This window comes from Macaca thibetana, chromosome X, assembly GCF_024542745.1.
Source record: "Macaca thibetana thibetana isolate TM-01 chromosome X, ASM2454274v1, whole genome shotgun sequence".
Classification (NCBI taxonomy): domain Eukaryota; kingdom Metazoa; phylum Chordata; class Mammalia; order Primates; family Cercopithecidae; genus Macaca; species Macaca thibetana.
In genome coordinates, this window is record NC_065598.1 from 80,289,475 (window position 1) to 80,311,328 (window position 21,854).

At 36.9% G+C, this 21,854-nt stretch overlaps 1 protein-coding gene across 3 annotated transcripts in view; it reads right to left on the minus strand.

The window, feature by feature from the left end:
* The window catches only part of RPS6KA6 (ribosomal protein S6 kinase A6), a 132,841-nt gene extending 112,167 nt beyond the window's left edge, over positions 1 to 20,674 (minus strand). The window contains exon 1 of one of the 3 annotated variants that reach the window (XM_050776337.1): positions 20,050 to 20,674. In XM_050776337.1, coding sequence (XP_050632294.1) covers positions 20,050 to 20,130 — 81 coding nt within the window. In that variant the 5' untranslated portion in view covers positions 20,131 to 20,674. Of the gene's footprint in view, positions 1 to 18,287; positions 19,770 to 20,049 lie in introns of those variants that run through there. The other 2 variants (XM_050776336.1, XM_050776335.1) reach the window with 2 other exon arrangements.
* Positions 20,675 to 21,854: the final 1,180 nt, after the last annotated feature.

Below are 21,854 nucleotides of genomic sequence, written 5' to 3' on the forward strand. Positions count from 1 at the left end.
TGCTGGGGAGGGTGGGTTATCGAACTACTCTTTATCTGGATTGTGGTGATGGTTACACAACTCTATACGTTTTTTAATCTCAGAACTCTACATGAAAAAGAGCGAATTTTACTATATGAAAAATTAGAAACCAATTTATTAAAAAGTAAATTAGCATTATTTACTCAACTAGCATCTTTATTCTAAAAAAATCTCATTGAAAACCAGCAATGGTCAATAAAGTCAGTAATGGTGTCTACTTTGCTAACAGATCCATCAGTCATTATCTTATTTGATCTCTCTGCAGCATGTCACAGGTGACCACTCTCCTATTTGAGTCTTTAGCTTCTGTAACACCATACACTCATTTTATTTTACTCCAATTTCCTTTGCTGCTTTTTTTCAATACCCTGGAAACACTGTAATTCCTCAGGAAATGGACTAGGATCACCTTCGCATCCCACTCCACATTCTTTGCCCCGGCAGCTAATTTACTAACATGATTCACGTTTACTCAGTGACTAACTCTCAGTTCCTGATCCATATATCCAACTGCATATTTGACATTTCCACATGTTTATCTCAGATGTCTCTCAAAAATAACCAATACAAAAAGGAATTCTTGACCCCTGCTTCATATCTGCTCTTTCTTCAGGGTTTCCCATTTCATTAAATGATAACACCATCTACCACCTTAGCTCAACAAAACAGATTATGTGAGATTAAAAAAAAAAAAAAAAAACTGTGACAGATTCATCGTAAGCATATAGAAAGAAGAGCATTCAGAAAAACAGTGCAGAAATCAATATTAAGACAGAATTGTGATAATTAAATTTTTGCCATAAAATGACTTTCAGAATCATCCATAGAAAAAAGGATTATGCATAGAAAGAGGATTATCCATAAAAAAAGAAAAATATTGCTTTCCTCTGTTACCTTAGTTACTGGTTACTTCCTATTCATACCATCTTATGACTAATTTATCATGAAGCTGTGGGTCTGAAGGAACTAGAAATAAAATGAATGTGAATGAGTCAAGAAGATCACTCTATCCTGGAAATTATTTCAGTCAGAAATGGCCTTTAGAAACAGAACACTCCATTACTCCCATCTCATCTACCCTCAAGGTACCAGGTTTTCAGTATAAGAACATTCATCCTACGGAGAACCACACTGGATATTCATTGATATTTACTAAAATTTAAATCATTTTCATCCACATAAAAACAAAAATAATTTCTGAATTCTCTGGGACAATAAATCTTTATTTCAAAAATAAAATTTGTAATTTAAAAAGATAAGCAGACATGCTGCTTTCCCCTTTAGTGCCAAATGGTAAGAAAAAAAAATCTACATATGATTCTGGAATGTTTACCAGCAATAATAAAGGTAGTAATAGTTTACTCATATATTTCAAAATCCGAGTGAACAGACTCTCATACCAGGGCTTAGAGAATAATACTTTAAATATTATTTTCACATTTTATCAGAAAAGACTTAAATCACTTCCAAGTATGCTGGACAAACAGAAATACTAAACTGAGTTGCTGTACTCATCTGATCTCAGAAAATCGCATAGCAGTTCGAATCTATTGCTTTCTTACTACTATTGATCAAAGCAACTCATCAAGGAAAACTGAACTGAGAAATTAAAAAAAAAAAATCCCTTTCAGATCCTTGGAATTGGAGGTGGTATGGGATAGTGAACATATGCATACATATAGTTTAGTAAAAGAGTTTACTGTTATCTATGATACATAAACCTGTTCCTTAGTGTTACACAAAAGGAGGAATTTAACAGAGCTAATAGCTTGGTGCTGGAAGATATATTGAAACTTAGAAGTAGGTCCACATCTAACAAGAATAAAATCTACTTTTTCCTTATTTGTGTGCACCTCTGAAGAATAAAGTAGAGAGGTACACCTTTCTGAAGAAGATAGTAGAGAGATACACAAATAAGAACTAGACAGAAAGCGAGAATAAATATAGGTGATGTAAATGATTAACAAAACATACACAGGACAGCAGTTTCCACAATACATTTGACCGGATTATATATTTTCAGGTATTCTCCAGGATCTCCAAAATCAACCTATTAAAAAAAAATATTGGCCAGGCACAGTGGCTCATGCCTGTAATCCCAGCACTTTGGGAGACTAAGGCAGGTGGATCACCTGAAATGAGGAGTTCGAGATCAGCCCAGCCAACATGGTGAAACCCATCTCTACTAAAAATATAAAAATTTAGCTGTACGCAATGGCACACGCCTGTAATCCCAGCTACATGGGAGACTGAGGCACAACTGCTTGAACCCAGGAGGTGGAGGTTTCAGTGAGCCGAGATCGTGCCACAACACTCCAGCTTGGATGGCACAGTGAGAATCCTTCTAAAAAAAAAAAAACAAAAACAACAGCAACAAAAAAAACACCACTATAGTTATTTAGTACCTAATGTTAAAAAATATACTTAAGAAGGTGACATTCTAAAGAAAATGTATCTCTCAAATAAGCTTTACATTTACATATTAGTCACTGATAGCTTTTGTAAAGAAGAGTTCTTCTATTCAATTTTTTCACTTTATTTAAATAACATAAGTAAATTACAGCTAAACATAAAGGTGGGTCCATATCTACCTAAAATAAAGATCTGGCTGGGCATAGTGGCTCACGTCTGTAATCCCAACACTTTGGGGGGCCGAGGCAGGTGGATCACCTGAGGTCAGGAGTTCAAGACCAACCTGGCCAACATAGTGAAACCCCATCTCTACTAAAAATGCAAAAATTAGCCAGGTGTGGCAGTGTGCACTTGTAATCCCAGCTACTGGGGAGGCTAAGGCAGGAGAATAGGAGAATTGCTTGAACCCGGGAGGTGGAGGTTGCAGTGAGCCAAGATCACGCCACTGCATTCCAACCTGGGCAACAGAGTGAGACTCCAGCTCAAAGGCTTAAAAAAAAAAAAAAAACTATGCCTGTATATTAAGCCTAGGACAAAATAAAACACAGAAAGAAACCTACCAATTGAGCAATGTGCTGGACACTCTAAGATGGGTCCCCATGATCCTCACCTCTTGCTGTTTACGCCCTTCTATAATCCCCATCCCCTTGAATGTGAACATGGCCTATCACTGAATTCCAACCAATAGAATATGGCAAAGGCGATAAGATTTTACATATATGGTTACACTATGTCATATAAGACTCTAGAGGCTCTCCTTGCTGGCTTGATTGAAGTAATTAAGTGACCATGTTGAGACAGTCCACATAACAAGGGACTGTGGCCATCCTCTAGGAACTACAGGCAGCCTCTAGGAGTTGAAAGCAGCCTCCACTCAACACTCAGCAGGAAGCCAGGGACCTCAGTCCTGCAACCACAAGGAAAGGAACTCTACCAAGAATCTGAGGGAGTGTAAAAGTAGATTCTTCCCCCAGTCAAGCCTCTATATAACAATGCAGAACAGCTCAAACCTTGATTACATTTTTGTGGGAATCTAAGCAGAGGACCAAGCTGACCCATGTGTTGATCACAGCTTTGTGAGGCCCTAAGCAGAGGATCTAGTTGAGCCATGCCCAGATTCCTGATCCATAGAAACTGTGAGATAATAAATGTGTCTTGGTAAAGCTGCTAAATTTATGGTAATTTTTTGCAGCACTAGCTAATACAATCAAAAGTGTCAATGACAGAAAATTCTCCCCTGAAACAGACTTTCTAGAGACATATTTTACAGTTTAATTGTTTTAAAACAGATCTTTTCTAATTAAACTCACATATTTGTTCTCATCTGGTAGAAATAAAACTATAAACTATACACCAGTAAGTGACCTAGGACAAATGTTTAAGTGGGGCCAAATTTTTAATTTTAGTTTTAATAAACTTAAAATTGAACAGTTCTATTTTTGTCCTTTAATCCTGCTTTCTGAAAAAATCAATCACTAACTTAAGTACAGTATAGAGAACATAATTTCTTTTTTTTTTTTTTTAAGTTCTGGGATACATGTGATGAACGTGCAGGTTTGTTACACAGGTATACATGTGCCATGGTAGTTTGCTCCACCTATTAACTCACCATCTAGGTTTTAAGCCCCACATGCATTAGGTATTTGTACTAATGTTCTCCCCGCCCTTTTCCCGCCAACCCCTGACACACCCCAGTGCGTGATGTTCCCCTCCCTGTGTCCACGTGTTCTCATTGTTCAACTCCCACTTATGAGTGAGACCATGCGGTGTTTGGTTTTCTGTCCCTGTGTTAGTTTGCTAAGGATGATGGTTTCCACCTTCATCCATGTCCCTGCAAAGGAAATTAACTCATTCTTTTTATGTCTGCATAGTATTTCATGGCATGTATGTGCCATATTTTCTTTATCCAGTCTATCATTGATGGTCATTTAGGTTAGTTCCAAGTGTTTGCTGCAATAAATAGTGCTGCAACAAACATGTGTATTTATATATAGTGTTTACATATAATGCTGCAATAAATAGTGCTGCAATAAACATTCATGTGCATGTGTCTTTACAGAATGATTTATAATCCTTTGGGTATATACCCAGTAATGGGATTGCTAGGTCAAATGCTATTTCTGGTCCTAGATCCTTGAGGAATCACCACAAGAACATAACTTCATATTCCTTTAACAATCAGGGATATCTTAATATCTTAAGAACTAACCCTCTCAACATGAATTATCAACAGCATGGCTTTGTTGCCATGAAAGATGAAATGCAAACTAAATGCAGAATATATCTTGGAATTTACTTTTTCAAAACAATTCCACCATACATAAGGATGTGGAGAAATTGGAACTTCTGTGCACTGTTGGTGACAACGTAAAATGGTATAGCTGCTATGAAAACCAGTATAGCAATTCCTTAAAAATTTAAAATAGAATTACCATATGACCTAGTAATCCCACTTCTGGGTATAGAATCAAAACATCAAAAGCAGGGTCTCAAAAAGATATTTGTACACCTATGTTCATAGCAGCATTATTTACAAATAGCCAAAAGGTAAAAGCAACCCAAGTATTTATCGACAGATGACAAGTTAAACAAAATGTGATATATACATACAATGGAATATCATTCGACCTTAAAAAGAAAGGAAATTCTGACGCACACTGCAACATGAACCATGATGATATTATATGAACTGAAATAAGCCAGTCATAAAATGACAAATACTATATGATTCCATTTATATAAGGTATCTAGAATAGTCAAATTCATAGAGATGGAAAGTAGAAAGGTGGTTGCTAGGGCTGGCAGAAAGGGGAGAATGGAAAGCTTTTGTGTAACATGTAAAGAGTTCCAGTTTTGCAAGATAAAAAGAGTACTGTAGATTGGCTGCACAATAATGTGAATGTATTCAACACTTTTGAACTGTTTTCTTTAAAATGGTTAAGATGGTAAATTTTATGTTTCATATATATATATATTTACATATATGACAATTTAAAATTGTAATGCTAAAAATAAGATTAGTAATACACTGTATCAGGTAAATTTCTTGTCATGTGCATCTAGACTTAAAGCTCCTTGAGGAATGATGCTGTGTTTCATTCATTAGGCAGGCATAGTATGTCATGAAAACAACAATTCTTCAGTGTCAAGCAGACCAAGATTCAAACTCTAAAGCTCTACTTTTACTGCCTTTGAAAAGTTTATTAAGCTTTCTTAGTTGCGATTTCTTCATCTGTAAAATAAGCAACCTAGGATTGTCAGGATTCATACAATGTTCCTAAAGCAGCTGGCACAGTGTCTGACATGTGCTCAATAAATGCCTGATGGGGGAATATTTTTCTGACAAAAACACAACACAGAAAAAAACATATAAAAACATTTTAGCTAATAAGTCATCAGAGGTGAATAATGATCCCTGTATAGAGAATAATAAATCTGTGAATCAAAACTTACTGCCATATCATTATCATAATAGTATTGACTCAATAGTTTTAGTTTTTTATTTCATTTATTTATTTTTTGAGATAGGATGTCACTCTGTCGCCCTAGGCTGCAGTGCAGTGGCAGTGCGATCACAGTTCATTGTAACCTCGAACTCCTAGGCTCAAATAATCCTCCTGCCCCAGCTTCCCAAAGCACAGGGATTACAGTCATGAGCCACAGTGCCCAGCCCTAGTTTAGTTTTGATATGTCATACCGTTGTGGAAAGATCACTTTTAAAATTATGATAGAATCACTTTTGGTCAATGTGAAATGAATCTACCAAACCAACCCATAAAGGTACATACATATTCATGAACATACTCCTTGCTTTAAGAAATACAAATTGGAGAGAAATAAAAAAGTATCTTTGTATATTTTTACTATAACATACTTTATCAATTTATCTAACAGTCTTTTAAGCAAGACATTTCCAAAAATAAGATTTAGTTGGTTTGTTTTTTTGGATTCACCAGGCAAATTTTAATTTGTACTCTGTCTTTTATACTACCAAATATTTTCAAAGGTTTATTAATATCTATGGTCATTTCCCCAAAACACTTTAATCTTTTTGAACTTTTAAATTATATTATCAACATACTGCTTATGAGAAATCCGATGACAACTACAATAATCATTTTAAATTATCTACTTTGATCCTTTCTGGCTTTCTAATTATACAATATTCCTGTAGTTTGTACCTCAAAAGGTTTCAAATATACCCACCTAATTATTGTCACTGCTTCAGGGAGGACTTAAGGAAGGGCAATTCTGTTTCAAATCAATTTAAAAGAGATGTCTTTTTTTTAAAGAGTCTCAGAATGGGACAAGAGTATAGAGCCTCCAAGCGATTACTTTAGTCAGGTATTTAAATGCAATCATGAGGCTCTGTTGTAAAAGTATTAGCTGATAAAACATATCCATGTTCAAATTAAGGCATAAAACCAAGTCCAAAGTTAAATATGAATGATGTTTGGAGTATTTGTCATTCTGAATTACCTGTCCTTTTGAATGTCAACTCATCTTTATCTTTCCCTTTTTCCTTCCACCTTACCCTACGCAGACTTCTATCAATAAACACTGCGTTACTTGTTAAGTATCTGTTCCATCTCTCTATCAGACTGTAAACTCCTGGAGGAAAGGGATCACATCATATTACTCTTGGTTACCCCAGTACCTAGCATAATATCTGGAACATAATAGACACTGGAAAAATATTTACAAAATGGAATGACTAAAATCTGGGATCTAAATGAATAAAATTTATAAAATAACTTCAATAATAAGTAAAGGCCATTATTTTTCCTTAGATTTTTATTAGTTTTCTTACTAAAAATGTTTAAAACCAACTTTAAAACATAATTTCATGAAGAAGTTACAGTAAGTCATTTTACTTCTCATTTCTGACTCTTAAATGCTAACAGCAAAGAGGAATTCAGCTTTTTCAAAATCACATTAAAAGATATTGTTTGGGTTAGTCATAAAATTGTTTTCAAGAAAAAAATCTTAGAAATTCTTTGTATTTCATATCTTGCATGGCAATCACATTATGAACCTCAGTATCCATAGGACATTGGTTCCATGACCTCTCGTGGATGCCAAAATCCACAGATGCTCAAGTTTTGTATATAAAATGATATAGTATTTGCATATAACTATGCACATCCTCCTCTACACTTTAAATTCTATTATTTATCTGTTATATCTCTTCCTCTGTATTTTAAATTATCTCGACTAACAGTTATTTAAATGGCATTTATATTGCTAGATATTACATAGCAATAATATTATCTCTATTAACAGCTATTTACATAGCGTTTATATGCTAGCTATTACATAGCCAAGAGTAAGGGGAGCTATGCAAAGCAAGAATATGGCACAAACTGAACTGCCATACATATCGAGGCTCTACTTTCTTGACAGCTTATTTGAGTAGGAGGAAATCAGGTATTATATTTTAGAAAAGCAAAAGAATGGGAAATATCTATTAGTGAATCTGTGAATAATGCCACAGGAGTATGGAATTAAAACATTAACAACCAAAATATTTCTTAAAATCTTTCTATAAGGCTAAATTTGTTGGTATTTGTGACATAAAATTTTGTCCTTCAGTTCAGACATTTCTTTGTGCATTACGGAAAAATGGGTAGATACACAGTTAATTAGTTTTCAGTTATGAAGACAGAAATTGAGAGTAATAACCAAATGAACCCTATCTAGTAACACAACACTTTATACATATTTAATCATAATTTGGTGAGTGCATGCAAAATAATATTTAGAACCAATTAAAACAAATCCAATTATCATCATGCTTTTAAAAAGGACTATTTTTTAAAAATAGTAGTTGTACTACTACTATTACTACTGAGTTACTACTGAGTTACTACTGAGTCACTGAGTAACTACTGTTACTACTGAGTTAAACTAAGTACATCAATATTACATAAACATTAGAAGGTATTTCCAGAACATTTGAGTTTTTACAACCTTGTTTCAATGACAGAAAAGCAGCTCCCTAGTTTCTATTCAGGCAGGAATTTGTTTACTCTGCTTAGTTGAAATCAGAGCTAATGACTTTATTGGTTTTGAATAGCTCTAAAGTGTTCCCAATGCAAAGGCACTGGCTGTCTGGCCAGTCTCATATGGGCTACAACACATGAATTTGGGAAGTTTACTTTCCAAAAATATAAGTATTCATGTGGTATAAATGAAGTCCCATATATATACAACCTACATACACACATGACATTCTGAGGTAGTAATTCTCACTGTTGTAACCTCTTCAAGATATGAAGTCTATATAATCACATTAAAATACTGCCTTTGGGGTATGAATTAAGTTTAAATTGTCTACTGAGTTATATATCAGGGTTAAAGAAGTACTTTGTCTAGAAAACCTAAATCTTTAGTTATTTTTTGAAAGGAAAAATAACTTTATTATTCTTGACAAACATTATATATAAAGTACAATTGTGTTACTTCTCAAAACAATCATAAACATGTTAATTCACATTTTATATGTGAAGAACTGATTAATATTTACCTTAAAACATACAGCAAGCTAGTGACAAGATAAAGCAATTCGTTTGTCCCAGTGAGTCACAGTTCCTAAACATCCTACACCATATTACTCTATTCTTTCATCACTTCATAAACAATGGAGAATAAAGGAAAAAATTTAAAATCTAAAATGGGTTTCTATGTGGAAGAAGGTCAAAAATAGACAGCTATTACACAACCTTAGCTTGAGGTCAAATTCTACCTGATATGTGTGGGGGTTTTTCCATTAATAAATTTTTGCTCTCAAAAAACTGCTCAGAGAAAATTACAAGTCAATAGACTATAGAAAACAGAAGCTCAGTGAATACAGAAAATATAAGCTCAGTAAAAGCAGTACCATCCTCCTGAGAAATGAATACAAAAAAGAAAAAGCAGCCTTACTACAGCTAATCAAGGAAGAATAAAATGTTTCAAAACTCAAGCCACATGTAGAAGCAGATGGTCAAAAAGGAGAAATGTGTATTTGTATATAAATACCTTTAAATAAGATGAAATTCTAATAACTGCATAATTAGATATACTTAAATATTATACAATAGTTGATTTTTTTAACTTCCAAGCCTGTTAATCTTCAATAACTCAGGTTGCAGATGTGATATATTTAAAAATAATATTTACTGAGTACTTACAATGGAAAAGACACTCTTCTAAGTGCTTTATATATATTATATGCTACTGTTATCCCCATTTTACACATAGAGCGACCAAGTAAAGTACAGAGAAGTAACTTGTCCAAGGTCACGCAGTAAATAAATAAAGAGCCAGAATTTAAACTCCAGGCATTCTAGCTCTAGGGAACCAGCCCTTATCCTCTATGCTATTCCGAATTTCTAAAGAATCTGAGATGGCTAACCAACTGTTTATATTTCCTTAAGTTTAACAATCAACTTAATTAGCACAATATTCTCAATACAAACCCAACCTACGTTATTCTCATATTTCCTCTTTCACGTAGGAAGGCATGAGGCACTTAGTATCATTAACCAAGGTTAAAGAAAGTAGTTTAAAAATGTTTCTCAAAGAACGAATGTCATTCTCGTCTTAAAACCAAAAGGAATATGCAACTACTATTTGTCAAATTTAAAAACTAAAATAAATTGTTTTTGAGACAAGGTCTCACTCTGTAACCCAGGCTGGAGTGCAGTGGCCTAGTCATGGCTCACAGCAGCCTTGACTTCCCAGGCTCAAGTGATCCTCCCACCTCAGCTCCACAAGTAGCTGGGACCACAGGCATGCGCTACCACACTCAGCTAATTTTTTATTCTTTTCAGAGACAGGGTCTCACTATGTTGCCCAGGCTGGTCTCAAACTCCTGGGCTCAAGTATTCCTCTCATGCTGCCTCCCAAAGTGCTGGAATTACAGGCATAAGCCACCATGCCAAGCCAAAATAATTTGATTTAAAAAGAGCAAAATTAAATCTATGTTAACAATGGTTAACAAAGCTCCAACAATCCAGGCTCCCATTTTCTTGGCAAATAGATAGTTTCTAGAATATGAACTGAAGCTTATTCAGTCTTGTAGTTTTCATGTCTCGTACTAAGCAACTAACAGGTCACAAACTGCTACATAAAAATTGTTAGGGGTAATATACAGATATGGGGGAGGAGATAAACAGAGAAGTATCACTGTAGAATGAGAAAGTTCACACAAAACTTCTAGCACTATTAGGTTTGCTCATCTATAAAAGGGTCTAAGAATAGTCACTTAATGTTTTGAAAATTAATGACAGCAAAGAAAATATACCACAGAAATTATTTTGTTTTTTAATAAAGAATATTTCACTAAACCCGATACAGAAACAACCTCAAGAATTTATTAACTAATTTTGTTAATTAATTTTATTAACACCATATATCTATGCTCAGTAAGTGCAATTCTGAAGTTCCACAGGACTAATTCATTAAAATTATTATGAAAACTACACATATGTGACAAAATGAGTTTTGATATAGTACAAAGGCAATTCAATGGAGAACAGGTAGTCTTTTCAACAAATGGTGGCAGAGCAACTGGACATACCTGTGGGAAAAAGTAGACTTCTACCACACTACCCACCATATTCAAAAATTAACTAGAAATGGATCAAAGACCTAAATTAAGACATACAACTAAAAAACTTCTAGAAGAAAATTTAAGGGAAAATTTCTGTAACTTTGGATTAGGCTAGGATTTCTTAGATACAACACCAAAAACACAATTCATAAAAGAAAAAAAAAAACTGATAAACTGGACTTTGCTAAGATGAAAAACATCGACTCTTTGTTAAGAGAATGAAAAGACAGACCACAGAATGGGAAAAATATTTGGAAATCGATATCTAATAAAGGACTTGCATTTGGAATATAAAGAATTCTCAAAATTCAATAATAAGAAAACAACCCAATTTGAACAATTTCAAAAATTTTGAAAAGACAACTCATCAGAGAATATATACGGATGGCAAATAAGCATATGAAAATATGCTTAGCAACATGTGTCATTAGGGAAATGCAAGTTAAAATCACAATTAGATACCCCTACACTCCAATTAGAATAGCCAATTTTTTTCACTTAATCTGACAACACTAAGTGCTAACAAGTATTCAGAGCAGCTGGAATTCTCATACACCAACCTCACTCCTAAGTGTTTACCCAATATAAGTGAAAAGTTATGTCCAAACCGAAATTTTCACACAAATGTGTATAATGGCTTTATTCATAATCACCAAACACTGGTAACAACCCAAATCCAAATGTCCTTCAACTTATTAATGAACAAATCAACTGTGGTACATTCACATAACAGAATAGTGCACAGCAATAAAAAAGAAAGAACTAATGATATATACAACATCATGAATAAAGACCAAATAAAATCAAATTAATATTGTTTATAGATGTGAAGTTGCTGAATGACCATGTCTTTTTTGAAAATCCATATTGACTGACCTCCCTTAAGAGATTCTATAAGTATTCACTTATTCCAACATAATTTCTCTACACATGATAAACACAATAAATGTTTTGATTGTGCCAGGTCTAGAGTTACTCTTCTCCATCTGTAAAATAAAGTACAAAATCAAACACAAATTATTTTACATATGTTCTGTCATTCTTGTATATGTCTCTATAATCAACATATGGTTTTCTGTATATGCCCATGTAAGTTTGAAATGGAATTGTTTCCAACAGCATTCATTTATCACAGCATCTACTCCAGGTGAACAATCAGGAATGCAAAATATTTTTTATCAAATCAGACCTAATGGTTTATCTATTTCCCTTAATTTTGAATTTTGACTATTCTCAATTAGTACAATTTCTTTAACACATACACCAAACCCCTCTCATGATGCTGTATTTAAGAAAAACTAAAAGTCATTTGAAACCTAACATTCAGTCCACATTTCCCCTCATATGACATTTTTCTCCTTTGTTTTCTGAAGTTTTGTCCACTCTGATCCTTTGAGTAATAAATCCCTATACCTCAACTCTCATCAAGCTTATGATTTTTAGGATAATTCATGTTCCATTTTCACTTATGCCTTAATGACTAATTTCAACTGTAGTAATTGAAAATAGCAAAAATGTTTTATGTAATAATTTCCCCAGAATCTTCAGAAAGTGTAAATTTTAAGTTCTGCTTTTTTGAAAACGGTAGCAAATTTCCCCCTAAAATTTCCTTAGATTTTAGAAACTGATCTTCATCTTTATTTTTTTAGTTTTTGCATTTTTTCTCAAAATTCAGTTGAGTGTATTTGTGTGGCTCCATTTCTGTGTACTCTATTCTGGTCTACTGATCTATGCATCTATTCTTCCATTGATACCACATTGTCTTTATTATAGTTACATAGTAAAACTTAATATCCAATAGAGTAATTCCTTATTTTATTCTTCTTTTTCAAAACTGTTCCAGAGTTTCTAGGTCTTGTACTTTTACATACACATTTTAGAATATGCTTGTCTGTTTACAAAACAAAACAAAAAAAACAGATTTGCTGGGATTTTGTTGACATTTATTTAACTTAAATAGACAGGCATGGCTATTGAATCAGCACATCTGACTGCTGATCTAATATGGTTGCTAACAACTTATCTATATTCTCTCCTTATTTTCAATATTGTCCGTAGTGGGGAGATAGCAATGTATAGAGGAAAAAGCATGAATTTAAAATAATCTAGTTTCAAATTCCAGACATACTTCCCACTAACTTGCATGTATCTTTCTATTCTGTTAAAAAGACACAACTGTCTTACCAAAATGTTTCGAAGAGTGAATAAAACTGAGATAATCTATGATGCATCTAGTACTAGCTGGTACATAGTTCATGCTCAATAAATGCTATATCTCTTTCTCCCTTAAGATTCGATACTTTTAAATGGAATGGATTCCAACATTTTTTCAGGTTAAAAAAATTTGTATTGGGTGTTTAAATTGCTATATTTCCTCTTAAAGTTTGTCTTTAATCACTTTACAGGAGAGGCAGAGGGATCCATAGTAATAATTACCCATGGGTTTTGAAATTTTTTGTTAGAGATGTAATGGGATATTTGTCATTCAAAACAGTCACTATCTCCTTACTTAGCTATTAAAATGGGTGAACAAGTAATTTAACCTCTTAGTTTTATGGCCAAACTATATGCAAATTAGCTACGGTGCTAAAATTTTGTTTTTAATGCTACTGGAAAAGCAAATTCCTCAAAACTAAACAGCAAGAACATACACGACAGTTCAAACAACCCCATTTGGCTCCAGTCATATCTTAAAACAACAACAAAATAAAACACACAGAAAAATATCACAATTCACAGATAATTTACTGTAGAGCTAATTGCTAGCTTAAAAATTAATATTCTTTGTTTTCCTATTGAATAGTGACAACTATGTGACTATTTCTCTTTTTACTTTGGCCTAGAGCTGTGGTTTTTAACCCTGGCTGTGCATCATAAGCAACTGGGGAATCTAGATTAGTTAAATGTGAATCTCTGAGTGGAACACTGGCATGGATAATTTTTTTAAACCCCCGGGTAAACACATAATACACAGTCAGAGTTGAGAAAAACCAGCTAAGGAAACTCAGGGTCAAATTTATAATTCAACTGTATTTTAAACATGTCGTAGACCCTTACAGCCTGCTTATTTGTGTTCTATTTTATTCTTCACTCCCTACCCTCCAGCCTTTTCATATATCTCCTACTTTGTTTTCCCTTATCCTTAATATCAAAATAGTTATCAGATTATATTTCCCATATACTATCTCAAATACTTGGTGAAATGAAGCAAATGACAAGTAACACACATGCACTCTACTCCACCCTCCCTCTTTCTCTGTCTCTTCTCTTCCCCACTCTCTGTCTCTCTCTCTCTCTCTCTCTTTCTCTCTCTCACACACACACACACACACACACACGTGCACACAAAATTACAGCAGGACATGTTTCTAAAGTAGAGATACAGATTAAAATCTAGCAGTGAAATCAGTTACAGAATGTCTCCCAGGGCAATTTAGAAAACATCTCTTATCTGCAAAAGCCAGATTCAGCTCAGCTCTCTAAATCTCTCTCCCATTCAACTCCTTTCCCACCTAAAAACAAACAAAAATAAAGAAAATACACACACACAAAAAAAAATTATCGGCAGGAACAGTAAATAATCCTTGGAAATAACATAAATGAATAAACATTACATAGCAAAATCTGACAAAGTACTGAAAGGCTTATACCTCAAGATTCCCAGTGCTTACCAAATCTTAAGAAGTGTTGCTACATACAATGGTGGCACCAAGAAAGAAATTACAGGAAGGGAAAAAAATCTTGCATTTCCTCATCAAAATTCTAGACGAGAGAGTAGGTACTAAAACAATATGGCCCAGAAAAGCAACTACACTATCAGTAGGTCTTATTATGGAACACAGAGGTAATGATTAGCTCTCTTGATGAACTAATCAAGGTAGGGAAATACAGAGGCCCTGCCCCGAGGAACTGACCTAAATATTTCCAGATCAGACTGGTTTAAAGAAAGATTGATTTGAAGGAACTGAGAAGGCACCTGTGGCAGGGAGGGGCCACTGTCCTCTGACTCCTCCCTGCTTGTCTATTCCAAATAAACCTGGTGAAAGCATACAAAAAATACAGATGTCCCTGCTCTCTTTCTACATTCCAGAAATAAGTAATGGTCACTATTTTCAGAATAGGACTCTGTACTCACGGCTGCTGACTATTTAAGATGAACATTGGTGAAACAAGAATTACAGGCCTAAGGCCCATTTAAAAAGAATAAAAAAATGTTTTAGCTAGTAATAAGCGTATTCACCTTCGGTAGTAAAGAATTTAAGCATTCTAAGCACGATCAGAAATCTTCAGAGTGGAGTGCTATTATTCAATACAATATTAGAAAGGGGAGAGTTCATTTTAGCTTTCTATCTCCCTATACTACAAAGATCTATTGATTTTTGTATTAGTCTAGTGGCTAATATAGAGACTTATATTGGCAGGCATGCATTAAATACCTGTTACATTGAATTAATTCCTACCAGGACGCTTCTAATCTCAGTTGTTTGTTATTTCTTCTTACTCTCCAACATCCAATCATTTACCAAATTGTAACTATTCTACCTCTGCCAGGTCTCTCCCATCAGTCATCTCTTTTCTACCCTTTCTGTACTAGTTCAAAAATCTCACTACTACTTCTACTAACACAATAGCCTCCTAGCTGGAATTCCCCACCTTCCATATCTCCCCCATTCTTCACTACCATCAATTATTTTTCAAAGCACAAATCTAATGTCACTCATATTCTCAAAAACCTTCAGTGACTCCTATTTATGAGATAAAATTGAACCCTTAAACTTGCTTAAAAAGTCCCATTCAACCTGGGCCTAACCTACCTTCAATACATTCCTTATCTTATTTCTCACTATATCCCCCCTCCCATATCACAGACTTGTAACAGCATCAGACTCTTCCTTCTTTCAGAACATTTCCATGCCTTTTCTTATATTGTCCCCATCCATGTGAAATATGCTCCTTTCATCTGTGAAAATATTACCACTTTCTAATGCCCTGCTCAAATTCCACCTCCTTCACAAAGGTTTACCAGATCCATTCCTAAACCACCACCACCACATCACCACCACCACCACCCCATTGTTGATAATCTTGTGCCTTCTACAATAACAATTTCCATACATGCCTGTCTAACTACCTGAATGTAAACCTGTGGGGGTAACGTAAGCATTTCACATTACAGCACTATGTACAGCACTGCCTTGTACTCAATAAATGCTTCATGAATTGAACCAATTCCTACCATGACAAGAGTTCAGAATTTTTAAAAATATTAAAATTTTCAATGAAACACCTCATCAGCCAGATACAATAAATGAAATTATCTGTCTCTTCTTATCCTTCCAGTGTTTCTAAATATAACTTTGTATTTAATCCCTGGATCACCCTATCTGTGATTACAAACATTCACAGTGAGAACACCACTATACTTAGATGAAATGATCAAATTTAGGAAGGGTTCTTAAGAAAAACTGCTTACGAAACGGAAAGTCATGGCCATGGTTATCTGAATCCCAGGATTTTAACATAGATAACAATAGTTTAGAGTTTAGGGGCATGGAAAGAGGCATGATGGCTGTGGGAAAAGAGGAGGAACTATTGTGTACTAGAGACTATGTGCAAAACATCTTGCTAAGTTTATTAAACCCAGCACTGAATTTTCTTTACAAAACAACTCTTGAAGATGGTTTTTTCTCCAACTTATAGATAAAAAAAGTGAGGTTCAGAAAGGTTAGGTAACGTGGATTGTGTCACACCATGAGTATGGCATGGAGCTCAGACAAGAACTCAGATTTACCTGCCTTCAAAGCTGTTCTTTCCTCTATCACTATAGGGTCTCATGAGAATTAATTAAAACTAGAAGTTTTTCCCAAATTGGTTTTATCAGTAAACTACATACTCTCAAAACTAATTTGCTTAGACAGACATGGTTCTGAGCACCTGTAGTCCCAGCTACTCGAGAACCTGAGGCATGAGGATTGTTTGAGTCCAGGAGTTCGAGGCCAGCCTGGACAATGGGCAATGACATAGAAAGACCCTGACTCGAAAAATAAATAAATAAATAAAAACTAACTTGCTTAAACAAAAACAGCATTGCTAAAGAAATAATATAAAAGTACTAGATGTTTACTATGATATGAAATGTGAAAATTCTATAATCAACTCGATAAGGAAGCACTTAGTTCCTCACCAAAAAACTAAGCGAACAAACTGTAACATGCATGGCATTAAATCATGAAAAGTTCACATTAGTCAAATAGGTTGTTCTTTATGATCCTTGCCCAGGAATGACCCATCCCATCTCAAGTAAAATCTCTTTCTTGATCCTGACAGAATCCAGTCAAAAGCTAAAATTGTGACTGCATGAGGGGTGATGCCCTTTGAAGTTCCTATTCCCAGTAGACTTGATTGAGACAGTCCCTGCAAGAGCTCTCACAACCAGTTTCTTGCTTACCCTATTTCCCCTCTTCTAAGAACTCTCTTCCCAGAAACCAAAAGATTCCAGGTTTCCCCTTCTCAGGCCCATTCTCCCCCTCTCACTGGGATCAAGCTAATTATTGGTTGAAACCTGACACATTTCACCATAGAACAATTTTACAAACAGTGGTTAGGCTCGGCATCATTATACCTCGCTATTGTGTACTGATCTAAAAATGTAAGTAGCCTTGATAAGTTTTTCCTGTGGGAAAACATGTTAAGAGTCTCAAACAACCAATTTACACACTTCTGAATGGTAATTCAAAGGTTAACAACTGTCCATGCAAGCAAGACAGGTAAAAGATACAAAAAGACTCCAAAATATATGGTATTGTCTATAATCTTTAATCTTACCATATTCAACACACACAGAAATGGACGGAAATTATTTCTTTTGACATTAAAGTTAACAGATTCTTACCTACATTTTCTTTAAGGATTCTAACACATTTTAAAAATATATATTCTACAACAAAAACACTCAGTCCTAAAATTATCACGATTGAGGGTTGTAGACCTTGTACTCAAAATTAGCATTTCTAAAGCCAACATCAACAAATTTGTAATTAAAATAAATATAAATTATCAAAAGTAAACTTGTTTACTTCTTATCAAAAGAATATAATTAAAAACAAACAAACTCTTCTAAGTACTAAGTGGGTCTGTTCAAATGTAGCATTTAGTTTTCACCTAGAATATTTCTTATTAAGTAACTTGCAGGGTTAAATCTAACCAATCATAACTGTTTTAGAGAAAGAAGGCAGAAATACTATCTTCACCACATTACCTTCACCTTTCGTTTTACTTCATAGGGATTAACAATTTCCACTCGAGTATTTTTCCAAATTGCTGAGGTAGAGAGACCCATTGTTAAATCTCTACAATACCTAAAACATACTGCAAACAATAAAAAAACCATATGTGGTAATTACAATTTAAAACATACTACATTCAAAGTTAACAGAAATAATAAAATAGTAGGCATGCAAAAGGCTTCCCACCTCCCATCCCATCCTTATAGGGCAAAGCATTTAACTGTTTTTATAAACTAAATGCCTATAACTCTAAGTTCTGTAAGTTACATACATGAATAAAACAAAGTTCCTCTCCCCTTCAATAGACTTGCTAGACAATTGTGCAGTTAGCATTCCCACATTTCAACAAGAAAGGAACACCTATTCATTTATCTTGTTCTTACGAGATGTAAAATATTAAAATGTATATTGGAATTGCTTGGTTTACTAGTAAAATATTTCCTATAAGTATAGAGGGTTCAGATTTAGGGTATTTCTGAATTTATTTCCACTACATTCCTTACCACATGCTATTCTAGCATGTAATCTTTATCCCAGTTTAGTTGATAAACAACAAAAAAATTTAAAGAAAAAAAAAAGGTAATCATACAACAGCCAAATGTGTATTTTTTTTTTTTTTAATGGACCAAGTACTTGAAGAAAAGTTGCACCCTTTAGATGTCGAGGATTGAGAGTCTTACCTCAAAATATCCTACTGTGAATCAATTTCACCAACTATTTTTAGGAGGTGTATGGTGGCCTCTACTGGAGTAGTACGCAGTCGATTAAGTTATCAGAAAAGGATCCAACTTTCTATCACAAAAGACACGTTTTTGTGTTTAAATGCTGCCCGCTTTTATAACAATTAAAACAAAGCACCTGTGTACATCTAAGTTCTCACTGCACAGCTGACCAAAGCCCAACCAGAACAGTTTCAGAGGTAAGAAGAGTGGGAAGAGAGGTGAACCAAAATATTTTGGTTGAACCTCGCTAAGTCTTACCAAAGATTCGACTTATTTATGAGGGCTGGGGTTTACTTTGCGTCTTCTTTTACAGACCAACGGGGCGGGGACAGGGGTTGTGGAAAGGAGAAGGGGCGGAGCAAGAGTGCAGTAGAATCAAGGGGACCTGAGAGGAAGCAGTAGAACATCACCTGAAATCTGGCGACTGGAGATAGGTCGCCAGTGTATCTCGACATGGGTCATTACAAGGAACCATAACAAGCCACAGAGAAACGAGAAAGCTGTTACCAGGGAACACTCGTGCCTATGTGCAAATGTCCCCAGAGTTACTTAGTCACCTTGGTGTGTTTGTTGCACTGGGTTCGTAAAGCGCCCGGGGTTCAACAGCGAGCTGGAGTCCGCAGCTGTCCCCCAAAATGTTCCCAGCCAGCAAACTAGGCGCGGCGGAGAAAAAGGGACGCGCGGAGTCAGGCACAGCACCCCGCCAGTCCCCCAGTTCCCCTTCGGGTCGGAAAGTGAAGAAACTTAGTCACAACAACTCTGGCGTGGCCCGCCAGGCAGGCGCTCCGCCCAAGGCCGAGCCCGGGCCCAGGCTGCACTCACTCCGCATGCCCGAGCCCGCCGTCTCATCCCCGCCCGCTCCCCAGCGAAAGGGCAGTGGAGGCAGCATCTACGGGGCTTGCCCGGGAGCCCGCTTCCCGGCCCCACGCCTCTCCTCTCTCGGTCCCCAGCCAAGGTCTTGAGGGGAAGGAGGCGGGGGTTGGCTCCAGCCCGTCTCGGCCACCACACTAACCTCGCCGCTGCTCGCGCCGCCGCCGCTGAACACTTCCATTTCTCGGTCCCAGGGCTCGTCCTGAGGAGCGAATGGTAGCATCTCCCCTTCAGGAGCACTCGAACAGGAGCTGCCGCCTACCGCTGGCGCAGCCGCGCATCCTGTCTATTGAACTGGCCCGCCGCCGCCGCAGCGACCCCCAGCCCCGCCTTCAGCGACCGCTGCCCTCGCCGCCGGGTCTCTCAAAGGCTGGGAGCAGGGGGTCGCCGCCGCCGCCGCCCGGTGATTCCCATAGAGAAGACAACTCTGTGCTGCCTCTCCGAGAGCTGCCGCTCGGCTCGCGCTCACCACTGCCACCACCACGACGGCCGCTCGGTGGTGACTCCCCCCAACACCCCGCTTCCTCGGGTCCCCTCCCCGCTCCCTGCTCTGTCAATATGGCGGCAGCGGCGGCGTTACCTGTGCGGCGCCTGGACCCCCCCCACGGCGGCGGCAAAGCGGCGTCACCCAAACGTCAATGGAGATTCCCCAGCCTGGGGTGAAGGGGGCGGGATAGAGGGGCGGGGTGGATGCGGAGGACCGCGTGGTGGGTGGTGAGATAGAGCGGGGGGGGGTGCTGGGCTGGGGAGACTGCTGAAGAGTAGTAAAAGCCCCTGGTAGCGCCTCGGTAAACCGGCCCGCTCCACGGAGCATGCGCAGCACTCTTCACACATGCTCAGCAGGCCCTCTCAAGTCCACGGAGCAGCGCTGCTGGCGGGCGGTAGGATTCTCAAAAAGGATGCTGGAACTGGAGGACCCTCCCGAGCACTTGAGGAGTCAGGGGCAGGGTAGGACTCCAAGAGTATCTCTTTGCAGGGCTTACGAAAAGCAGGTGTCTTATATGCCAAACCACGCCCATTTCAATACCTAGTGACAAATACTAGGGCGGGGATTTTAGTACATCATACATTATCCTCCTAGGAGGTAAAGGCAGGATAACCCCCGTTTAAAAAAGAATAAATATGCCTGTCCTCCCTACCCCCCACCTCACTTGTCCCTCCCAGGATGCTCCCGCTGGTTACCCTCACACTATTGATGACACACAATGCTACTCTTCTTCACACATGCACACACACAGGCAAACATATGCCACTTAATGGACTCCACTTGTGGCAACAAAGGCATGATTCCGAAGCTTGCCCATCCTCCAGTCCCCTCTGAGAATATTGCGTCTGTAGTAACAATAATCATAATTTTTACTACTTTCTTCAAAGCGAGCTTTACTACTTGGCTACTCTAAGCCACACACTGTATTGGGAGCTGGCGATATAACAGAGATAAAGTACAATATTACACGGGGGATGATCAAGATGCCTCTCATCAAAACACTTCAGAGCTGAAAGTTTAAAAGTTATTCCGCATTTGACACTTCAAAGACTTAAAAGAGCAACTGTAACAGCGGCTAAACCAACTCAGGACCTTGGAGAGGTTTCTAACGTTCTTCGTAAAAGGCACACCACCCCCTTTCCCCTTCTACACCTAGGGCTATTGAACTACGCCCTCCGTTTATTTCATCATCTGGTCTCAAGAGCTAATGAAGCAAAGCTGGCCACAGAGATTGCACTGAATTACAAACAAGGATAACTGATAGTGTCCTCCCACTTACTCTGCTGAAAATCTCAAGGGGAAAGTGAGCTTAACGAACAGGGTTCTCTAAAAGTCAAAGCTTTGAAAGTAGTGGGTGCACGGGGCTATAAATCGTAAAAATGTGTGAGAGTGTGTGTGTGCACGCACACTCGCATAAACTCATATTTGGCTGAACTGACAGTATTAACTAGGTCCAACCA